This window comes from Anguilla anguilla, chromosome 2 (assembly GCF_013347855.1).
Source record: "Anguilla anguilla isolate fAngAng1 chromosome 2, fAngAng1.pri, whole genome shotgun sequence".
Taxonomy (NCBI): Eukaryota; Metazoa; Chordata; class Actinopteri; order Anguilliformes; family Anguillidae; genus Anguilla; species Anguilla anguilla.
In genome coordinates this window covers 54,538,144-54,549,959 of record NC_049202.1, presented here as the reverse complement: position 1 = coordinate 54,549,959, position 11,816 = coordinate 54,538,144, and the positions used below count along the sequence as shown (strand labels likewise).

Genomic DNA, 11,816 nt, shown 5'->3' with positions numbered 1-11,816 from the left:
GTCCACTACAGTTCAATTGTTTGACAACATTGTGAAACCACTGGTTTTCATCTCAAGCAGATGTGTAACATAAAGAACGATCAATATAGCCTATGCAATGTAGAAAATATAGGCTACGCTCCTCGCTGTATCCTGCTGACCAGAGCTTTTCGCTGACGCAAATTGGCTTGCAACGCAAAACTATACGTGTTGTCTTGGCATATCAGCATCTTCGGTTTTTTCTAAATATTGTCATTACGAATCCATGTGTGTTATCATTATTTTAACCTGAAAATGTTACATTTTGACGTGCTTGCTCAGCATTCAGTGAAATGTTGGACTTAGGCCTGCTATCAAAATCAATTATAGGTTTGGCGTAAGAAAACGTGCCTTTGCGAACGGCTTATCTGTCGTTTCATAATAGTAGCTACCAAACAGCGCAAGTCTTCTTTAAAACAAAAGAATATCACTTGCTACATACTGACCGCTTAACTAGCCTATGTCAACAATCGTGCCTTGATAAACAACAACAAACCAAACTCCGCCCCCTTCACCGCGTCTTGCTGCGTGTGCCCCCATGTGCTGATCGAGGATCAGCTAACCAAATCCTACTCATTATCTTGACCATTTTCAACAAAATCCTTAAACTGATCTCGAGTAACCTTCTGTGGGAGCACTATGTCCAGACCCGCACGCGTCGCCTTTAGCCACACCCTCACTTGTATCAAACTGGCTTTTGTAGATTTTGACAGGCGTATTCAATAACTACTGAACGAAGAGAGCTGCCCTAGCAACTCAGTTGAGGAACCAACCATGGAATAGATGGGCAGGACTTTAGTTGCCGTCTGAAGAAGGCTGTATCTTGTGAAAGAAACAGTGAAAACGCATGAGGACAGTGAAAGCGAACAGCGTGGTTGTCGGAAAGGTTTTGAGACGGGACTGTCAGGTATTTTAATTCGCAGTTATAAAGAGACGCGACAGGGTTAAACCTGCAAATGAAACTTTCCAAAGAAACTATACGTGGAATTTTGGGCATTCAGACACGAAGTGGGATATTGTAGACCGTTGTGTCCATTTACAGTGGAATGCTCTTATTGGCAGTGCAGCCTATGACATAATGCAAACTTATACGTTAGGCTACATGTTCTTTTAGCATTCGAAAATATTCAAGAAAATGCCATTTGTTAGTGTAAAATCGAGCAGTGTTTACCGTTATTTCTAAATGACGTGTTATCTGCATTTAAACACGGATCTGTCTTTCAAACATATACGTTGCTGAAAAGACCTTTACTGCGCAGACTTGTTTACTCCTCGATCTGTACAGGTGGGAGTGCTTCATCAAATGTTACTGTTACGAAAACCACGTTTTGCCGAATTAAATAATTTAAGGAGAAAATTGTCGGTAACCACGTCATAGGCTACTATCATTAGACAGTGATTTTGGACACAATGTTTCTGGAACGGCGACTTTGCACATGTTAAAACTTGTTCAGTGACACATAGATAACTTATTTCACCAAGTCCATAGGCAAAGTTAAACGCGCTGAAAAGTGATCCAACGAGTTGCGGATGTTCCATTATGGGACATATGAGTGATATGTCGTGAGGATGACCCACAGAAGTAGCCCCGCAAAGGCTTACGATTTTCTGCTTAAGTTTCTGCTGGTTGGGGACAGTGATGTTGGGAAGGGGGAGATCTTGGCAAGTCTTCAGGATGGAGCCAGTGAATCACCATACGGATACAACATGGGTGAGTGACTTAAATCTTATTTGTTAAAAAAATATATGAGTTGCAATCATATTTAATAATTTTTCTTCCAACTTATATATTAAAGTATAGTTTATGTTATTTACAGTTTTCAGCTGAATTATTAGCAGCCCTAGCTGATAAACGTGCCTATCTCGTTCGAAAAATCTGTGGCTAATAGGACATCGACCCACGAGTAAGTGTGACGTAACCGTGGGAAAAAGTCTTTGGACTCTTTCTTATTATCGATGCCTCAGCACAAATTGACAGTTAGGTCCACGTGTTAGAAATGTGATGTCTCTGTATTCAAGATTTCATGCACCCGTGTCCTTAAAATAAAACTAACTTCCATGTGAGGTGATACAAGTCTTTGTGTAAATTTAGCCCATTATATTTAGAACGGTGTGTGTGTGTGTGTGTGTTTGTGTGTGTGTGTGTGTGTCTGTTAGAGAGAAGGGGGGTATTTGGGTGAGAGTCAGGCATGTATCTTTGGCCACTGTTCCTGGTACTTAACATTGGGGGTAGGCTTCTTCATGGGGGCATACAGGAGAATAGGTTACAATATTGGCTTGATTGATACCATATATTGCATCAAAATGGCAAAGATTTGTTAATCATTCAGAATGGAGGATTTGCCATTTCAAATCGAAAGTGGTGTCATATATTTATTGTGTATGTTTGCATCTAATTTCTATGTGAAATCAACATGATTTTAAGACTGGCATGGCCTATTCAGATTGATGTGAGAGTGCAAATCTTGGTATAGCTGTCTTATTGACGTTATGCCAGTCTTGCATGAAACGTTTTTCTTTAATGTCAGGGCAATTTTATTTATGGATTAATCCTATAGGTTTATATGTAGATGTGAAGGATCAGAAAATAACCATACACACTTCTGTATGAAGTTGATCTGAAGTTCTGTTATTGTTCCAGAATCAACTCTGTATCAATGCCAAACTAACCCTAGAATAATTACAGAGTCTAAAATAATCAAGGCTTCTAATTCACTTCTAATTCATCTGAGAGGAGAACTGTAATTCAGAGATTAAGAGTAAATAAATAAATATCCACATTTTGTGTTTTATTATGGAGTCGCATGTTACCAAGATATGACTGATGTAATGTTTGTGAGTTGATGTTTTGAGGTGTGAACTGAGCTCACATTTTGTACAGTATTTTGCTTGTATATTTTTGTGCTGTGCACACCAAGAACAAAAGCCAACATCATCACTTAGCCACAGAAATTTACATGCAAGATTGAAAACTGACATTTGGCCCAGGCAGTGGAAATACATTTACTGACAGGTGAAACAAGTCCACCAACTGCCATGACAAACTAAGAATATATTATGAGAATTTTACGTGGTATGACTCCACAGAGAGAACGAAGAAGCCTCAGCTTGATGACTGTTGCCGTGGTGTCGTGGAGGTTCATATGTTGTGTTGATGCCTAGCTTTCATTGTCAGTGTGGGTGTCCTGAACTTGTGAATGTTGTTCTTCCCCCATTGTGAGCTATTGCTCTGCTGGTGTGTACTCTTTTTGCAGTCCACTGTCCCTCTGTTTCACCTCCCTACTCCCTGGGGGATGTTATTTCAATAAAACCCGTTTGTTTGTTTAGAAGTTGTTTTGCCTATGAGAATGAGAAAAGTTATACTGCAGAACTAATCTAACAGGACATATGCACAATGCACTTTCAAAAGTGAAGGTTTTGGATGACAGATGTGTGAAACGGTTCATCTTCAGGCAGTGATAGCGCACTGCAGTTTGAAATCAATGTCTGAACTCTGAATAGTTAGCCATTCTAATTGGTGTCACATAGCCTGTCAGGGTGCTGCAGACAAAGGATTTTACTGTTTCAATGGGTCCAATTGAAAAACATGCTCATTGCAATTCCACAGTAGAATCTGCCTTTATTTGCTGAGCTGTTATTTACATGAATTGCTGAAGAGTACCCTTTGTTGCCCGAATTTGAGGAAATACCTGCAGTCCTGAATCTAAATGTATGTTTTCCAGCTCCTCCTTTTTGTGGGGTTTGGATGAGATTGTGATGTCATTCATGAAATGTGGCAAATTCAAATTGAGACAGTCATCACAGATCATGGCGAGACTGTTTCATGAAATACAATCCGCAACCATGAACCAAATGCCATATGTCAGTTTGTTTGCACTGACTCACAGGTAAAGCAATTGCTGTGGTATAATGCTGTACTCTATTTCCAAGAAAATTATGGACATTTTGGTTGTAGTTTAATATTTAGATTGAATATTGTACATTTTTACACAAGAGATACATGGTAATATTAGGCTAATATTAGGTGTTTTGGTTTGGTGAATAATAGGCTAGCTTCAAACAAACTCACTGTTTCTGGCCTGATGCTAAAATTATGACTGATTTGATGTGCCAATACGAGGACACAGCATGGATTTGCCAGAGAGACCATGAATTTGTGGCGCCTCTGATGCAGTAAATTAACTGAAAATAACATGCTCAAACATTTGTCTAATCACAGTCATCAAAAGCTTGTTTATTATTTATTTGTAATGTATCATTTTACCAAGTAAACTTGCATGCAAAGCTATAGAGACCCAGTAGCTTTCTAGACAAATACTATTGTAATATAATAAAGTAAGAAAGTTTAAGTATTTGTTATTCATAAGTTAACATCTGCTCATATGCGTCTTCCATGTTTTAATATACATATTTTTTAAAACATTAACTGTGATAACAATGCTGTAATACTGCCCTAGTAGAATTTAAATGGGAACACTGTTACAGCTACACAGTTTTATATCTACATTTCTCCAAGGTATCAGGCCCATTGTCAGGGTTTCGGCAGGTTTTGTCAGGGTTTTAGGTGGGTTTGAAGGTGCAGTGGAAGGGTGATCTGTTTAGTGAGTGTTCTATGTCGAGGGGAATCTTTATGTGGGACAAACGAACCGTTTCCCATGCAAAGCGATGATTGGGTGAAGGAGCTATAGGAACCATTCTCTTTGAAGCGTATGAGCACTGGGAATGAGGGAGTCGGCTTCCCACAGAGAATATAGTCAGCTTCACAATATCTTTTAAATGAAACTGCTGAAGATCAGTGCTGTGAAGTGTAAGCAAACTACAGTTTAAAAAAATAATTTTTATTTTTAGCTTTGCAGTCTTACTGATATACATTGTTGCACAAATCACAACATTGGTGCCAGGAAGTACAAATATGTTCTAAATAACATGCCTAAAGGATGGTAAGAAATAGTACAGAGACAGTATCATGCACCTGAGAGCATGAATGCCCTGCCTACAGGCTCTCGTACATGTTTTTCTGACAACTTTCCTGACTTTCCCCTCCCGTCCAATTGTGCCTCTTTAGTCACTGCTTTGCCACCCACAGTTGCTTAAGGAACATTCAAAGCCGAGAAGTGATGTAACATTACTCACCAGTGTGACTGTGTGGCTATTTTACTATTTTACAGGCTACATAGAGCAAAAGCAGAGCTTGCACCAACAGGGTACAGAGGGTACAGTACATCTCCCACTGACAGCTGGAAACCTATGGACACCTGGTGTACCACTGGGAGGAAATAATGCAGCGGTTACCCCAGGACTACTGATTTGGACCTACCCGCACATTGGAAGGATGCATAGCGGTGTCCCACCCCTTTGAACGCCCTCTTATCGATAGCTAATGATTTAGCTGAGGCTCAAGCCTGTAACTGTAGTGCCCTGTCTGTGCTCACAGTGCAAACAGTGCGTACTGACCAGCCGCACAGGAGCCCATTGTTGTATGTAACGGTCATCTAATACATTAACAGTACTGCAATGACGTGCAGATGTAATCTTACCCAAAAGGAGAAATAAAGTGTACGGTGTCATTTAAGGTACGATGAAGTTCTGCTGTACTTGAAATCAGAGGGATGGTGTAATATCTTTCAGTTATTTTATCTGCATGCTAATTGGCTCATCTGCAGTGTGTAAGATAAGTGAGACCTGCAGTTCTGGATTCGTGTGACACGTTCAAACTTGTCGGCTCTATCGTGAGAAAAATCTCAGACAAGCAAGTGATGCAGGGCAGAGGCAGCAGTCTCGGAAAGACAACACCTACAGCTTCAAGTGGCTCAATGCACTTGTGTTGGATTGTTCAGTATCTATTAGTCAAAACGATGGCTTGAATTTCATCACACTGATAAAAAGAAATCAAAAAGTTTTTTGTACCAGTTATTTTGCTTGGGTCTCAGTTTAGCCTCTCTATGTTTTATTCTGAGGACACTGTGTACTACCCCCAAAAAGTGCTTCTTAATCCCAGATAAATCGCTGAAAGTTTATCACTAGTGGAACTTCCTGTCTCATTTATCATTTGAGGTATTTTGTGTTTTACTATTGTAGAGGCAATATAACTTTTTATTTGTAACTTTGCTTTGAAAAAAGTGAGCATCTGAAGTATATACTGGTATGTATTTATCTTATAAGGATCAAGATATAGGAAAACTCTAAAAGAACATACAGAACAGTAACTGGGCTGCCATTTGAAGGGCAGTAACAGGTAATTGTGTCTGTTCTCTCTTGAAAGCATGGGGAATTATCTGAATTATTACACTGAACATAATGCCATTCCCAGGTTAGATTTTCAGCAGTCCATTGTGCTCCAAGACAATCCAATGGAAAGAAAAGAAATATGATGTTGGCTTTTGTCTCCTGCTACTTTGGCTCAGGTTGCTGTGGAAAATGAAATCAGCTAGCTATATGAAATTGAGTGCTTCTGAGGGACTAAATCTGCCAGCGATGTAAGACAGATGGATTGTAGAAAAGAGCCTCTCGCTATACTCGGGGCTATGTTTTATGAGCCAGAATTGCAAAACCAAGTTCTGGTCATGAAAGTAGCACACGCTATTGGCTTGAGTTGGATTATCATTAGTTTGAGTACATTTAACATGATTACAGTTCGGCTTGACGTGGGGTTTGCGTCTTGTGTTAAGAATGTTTATTTTATGTGATAATGTTGGCAGCCTGCTACCATTGTGCAAGGTTTTTGTCAGCGTAGCGAAGCCCTTCTGCAGCTGCATTGTAATTCCTGTGACATTACCTCAGAAATGCTGCACCTTCATGCCTCTTCCATCTCGCCTGGGGTGCCAGGCTTACAAAGAACATTCTAGAGTATGTAGAACATTCTAGAGTATGGTCCACAATGCTCCTACCTACTGCTATAATAGATGGTCCCCACAGAGGAAACTTGAAGAGTAAAACCTTTTTTATGTGGATGGATGTCACTTTAAATACCAGGACAGTCATAGCTTGTCTGTCTGCCCAAACTGAGGAATACATAGCAACAGTTGCTAAAGAAACCAGGAGAGATGTCTGCTTGTGTAGATGTTAGACTGTAGATTATGTAAAACGGTTCTGATGAGTGTAATTTATGATACTGTCTACACACACATCTGATTTTTCAGTAAAAGATACAGTTGTATACGTCATAAAGTCAGTGGAAGACATATAGGTGCTCTGTCAATAAATGAGCTGCTCTACTATTCTCTACTGTTGAAATCAATGGTATTTGTTCTGTCGTATCTCAAACATTGCAAAGCCCAGAATGTCCAGCATGTTCCCTCTTTGTTTTTACAGTGCATCTCAGGGGACTTAAGTCATGCTCAGGCTCTGTTTGGAAATGCTGAGATTCAGTTTATAGGTTTATAGCAGATTATTATTTCCTGTCTTGGATTGTAGAGCAGTCGATTTGGATTTATGCTATACTGACACAAAGTACATATGTATACACATAGAAATATGTGTATTACGTGCAGTGTATTTTATTTTCTTTGATTACTCCATGTCCACGTATGAGAGGGAATGGACTTAATCATTATTTATGAAAGATTGCTTCGGTACCAAAACCACAATAATGAACAGTATTCTGTCACAGAAACAGTCACTTAAAGATTTTATGTTGCACTCATGTCCTTTCATGTTTCAAGACAAACATTATTGTGATTATTCATTATGAAGAACTCCTAGGGTTATTGGCCTGGCACAAAAGCTCTACAGAAACCAGGTCTGTCTTGTATGGATATAATCAGGTTGACATAGTTGAAAATATCTTTGGGGTCCTGCATCTGTGCTGTTGTTTTTAACTAGCAGGCCTGTTGGACAGAGGTCAGAAGGTGGCAGGCCCCTATTTAGACCTAGCCTGCTAGGCGTATTTGTTCACTTGTTCTCCTGCAAAGCTGTGGGTTATTTATAAGTAGTGGCAAGTGTCAGTGTGCTGAATCAGGAAGCAGGTTACCAAGAGGGAGGGAAGACCTCATTTACCTTTGCACCTTCACACATTGGCAGAGCAGTTGGCAGTGGATGCTGTGTGTCACAGACTTTAATTTGCTTCTTACCTGGAAGCAGTGAGAACTGAAAGTGCTGGTTCTTATTATTTTTTATGCATGTGATTCAGGCATGGTGGCAGAATCTTTCATATTGGTCTCCTAGAAAGCAGGTCCTGGAGCAGAATTATTAATAATAACAAACACTGTGGTATAATAATAACAAAATATTTCAAGTAAATAAGCCTAATTTGACTTCCTGTGCCTTTTTCGTGTACTCCTTGTCTGCTTTTGATTTATTATGGTGACCTTTGCGAGCTTGCTGTCTCTGGGCAGTGTGTTTGAATTGTGCTCAATTCACTGCCATTTCCGACCACTGCTCTCAGAGTAATAACTCATTCAGGCCTCTGTGCCAGGGCAATGTGAGCCATAAAATTATTTTTATGGGAAGTGGGTATGAGGATCATTGTGATTTCTGGAAGGACGAGTTCGTGTTTTCATAAATTAGGTGTTTCCTAGCAACTTTTTTACACTTACAAAAAAAGTTACTTATATAACTCAACTCTATAGTATGTTTTTGGCGTTTAATTCATATCTGGTTAAATGTATCATGCAGAATCATAGCTCAAGTAAAGCTCTAAAAATGGATATGCCCCTGTTACCCCCTCTCTCATTTCTGGTGTTGTTTGGTAGAGGTGACAGAAGTGGAAAGTAATTCACCCCCTGGATATATGGAGCTTATGAGTATCTGGGGGATTTTATTGGCATTATGCAAACTTTAGTTTTGGGGACATCTGCTGCTAGATTTAAGCTATCACTGTCCAGTTAATCACTGGATATTTGTGTTGTCTTTTTTTAGAAGTGTGTTTGTGTTCCTTTCTGGGAATCTGGAGGCGCTGTGTCTGTTTGGACCGAATGGATAAACATGGACATTTTGAAGAAACAATCTATGTCATTTCTTTTTGCTGATGCCAGGCCTTTAGCATGTATTGAAGCAATAGACAAATAATTGTTCATTTGAATCCAGCAGATCTACTATTTCACATTTGTTTTTGGCCTAGTGTGTTTTTGTCTTTTCGCCGTCTTGACCATGCACAGATGCGGCTCTGGATTTGTGTTACAAAGAATGGGAACAGTTAATTGAGCTTTTTTATTACTTATTTTTCTCCTATTCTGATTAGGCCTAACTCAGAGAAATGCATAATTAGTTGACAAATTATGTCCTCACAAAATTTAAGAATGGGAGAAAATGTGACCAACAAATTCAGAGCCATTTTCTGTTGATTGAACCATTGTGCTCAAGTCCGTGGACCCATCTGTGTGGAGCTCCAGGATTTCTCCCTCATCCATTTCACAGTTTTTCCAGAAGCATCACTTTCCCTCATTGTCAGATCAATGCATTGACACATTTGGCTAATTAAAATGGTAATCATTCTCACTTTACTAAGTATTTCTTGAGTGTTTTTATATATTTTCTGCACACCTCTTCTACTTTACTGCCACTGTTGTGGCATATTTTCAGGCCAAACTTATTAAAATTACTTATTAAATTGCCTTCACAATTATATAATATAAATAATATAAATGTTGAGGAGTTTGGTTTAGAAACTATTTTGTTTGCGTGTATATTTGTGTATGTCTAGGCTATATGTTAGCTGCGAACGTAAGACTTAAATCAGTGCTGCATGGGCATATTGGTGTGTAAACATGGCTTCTTTCCTACCAGAAGTTGCTCAGTATGAGCAGTATGACGATTTCCCTCAAACCACTTGGGCTGAGCTGTTTCCCCTCAGCCATATGAGGATTCTCCCAAGCCCGGTGCCTATTCCTGCTCTCTAGCGGAAGGTTTCTGGGTTGACAGCACAGAAACTTCTGTGGGTCGGGCTGAAGCCTTCATGTGGCCAGTTTCCCCGAGCCTGGAAGCATGCCTGCAGAGTGAATGCATTCTGCCAAGCTGCTGAGTTCACACCAGAAGTGACCTCAGGCATCGAAATGCAGAAAGCTCTCCTTTCTAAGGGAATCTGCCCATAAACCACAGTTATTAGACTCATTGGTGCCATACTTTTTTTCCAAACACAATCTTCCAACTGCCTTTTAACTCAGAACACATGGAAGTGCACACGATGTTTCTTCCTTAACTGGAAAATTGGTTGCTAGAAAGAATACAGAGTTGGATGGTCTTATTCTTTTGATTCCTTGACCACTTTTTATCAACTCTGCACACTGTAGTTTTTAAACCATGAGATTTAAGCTATACTATATATACGGCTGCCTCTCTTTGGAAGTAGATTAGATAAAACGTGACATTTTGTTCTTCTAAAATATCATGCAGCCTGCACAAGTGCACATGACAGACAAGTATCACCCTTAACATTCTGTGGTAGTTGGAAAATTCATAGACATTCACACCTTCCATGGTAGAATTTCCGCCCTCAGTACCTGGGTCCATCTCATAGACTGTATAAAAATAGGGCCAGGGATAACGTTTGTCCTGTAGCCTACATTGTAAAAGTTTAAAGAAACATTTCCAGAAATGGTATGTTTTTAAAGATGTATGGGAAGGGGGGTTCAGATAATGAATTGCTGTATCATGAAAAAAGCATCCACTTTAGCAGAATAGAAGGAGATTCATTCACTAGGGGTACTTGCTACACGCATGTGTCGATCAATAAATAATGACACCTAAAGGAGGGCTCAAGTCTGTTTCTAAGGCAACAGCTGAGCATATGCAATGTGCGCCTGCTTAAGGCTAGCACAGAGCACAATGGAATTCCTTGAAATTCCAGGCAAAAACCAGGGACAAAAACAGCGGTGATGTAATGTGAAGGGATGATGTGATTGTTCATCTGAAGCATATTCCTCATTCTAACTATGAGTGAGACGAGTCCTGTGGATTTTCCCCTCCTGAGGGCAAGTGCCTCGGCTGAAGGAGGCGCACATGTATGCAGCGCAGTTTGCTGCCTCTCTTAAACAGATGGCTCGTGCGTGAGGAGAGGGACTGGGCCTGGTGGAAATTGCAGGAGGGCTGTCTGTCCATGATGAGCTGTCAGCTTACTTTAGGCCTTGTTAAAATAAAATTGGCACGGAAATAAATGTTGTATGCTGTTTAATATAGAGAGGGACGCCTGGGCCCCTTTCTATATTTACTCCTGTGCTGTAAATAATTCATTCCTGCCACACGCTTCACTGGCAGGATCATCTCATTAAAAGCTACAAATGTCCAGTTTACCTCGAAAACGGCACGTTTAGTTGTAGAGGATGTCATAAATGTAACCAATAAAGTTAATTAACATTATGGAAGACAGTTGTGATCCTGCAGCCCACTGCATTTAAATCCTTGTAAGTTTTGGAGATTCATTTGCATATCTGATAACACAGGTTTTTAATTGGATTGTGAGAAAAATAATTAGAATTACCCCACATGTTCCTTAAAAAAAAATATATATATATATATTTTTTTTTTAATACATATATATATATAGCTTCAGGGTTTCTGAAGCCATCTCCCCTGAATGCCTTAGTCCTCCAGTGGCCTGGCAGAATCCTTGTGAAAAGTTACTGGTGATACAGGTTGTTGAGAACTTTCCCTTGTACAATGCAGGTGGAAAAAGTGTGAATTACTCATCTGTAAATTCTGATCCTGTGCTGGCATGGGGGGACAGCAGAGTCTTAGGTGGGAATTGATTGGTGCAGTTCTGAAATGGCCTGAGGATGATAAGCCAAGTTAGATTTCATTTAATCTCAGTGTTGCATTTAAAAGAAGTTCTGTGTCAACAAACAAAGAAAGAGGGTCTTAAGCTC

At 39.7% G+C, this 11,816-nt stretch overlaps 1 protein-coding gene across 1 annotated transcript in view; it reads left to right on the top strand.

Annotated features, from left to right (window-relative positions):
- The first annotated feature begins 753 nt into the window (after positions 1–753).
- Positions 754–11,816, top strand: part of rab40b (RAB40B, member RAS oncogene family) — a 35,116-nt gene continuing 24,053 nt past the window's right edge. The window contains exon 1 of the mRNA XM_035406450.1: positions 754–1,729. Coding sequence (XP_035262341.1) covers positions 1,588–1,729 — 142 coding nt within the window. The 5' untranslated portion in view covers positions 754–1,587. The remainder of the gene's footprint in view (positions 1,730–11,816) is intronic.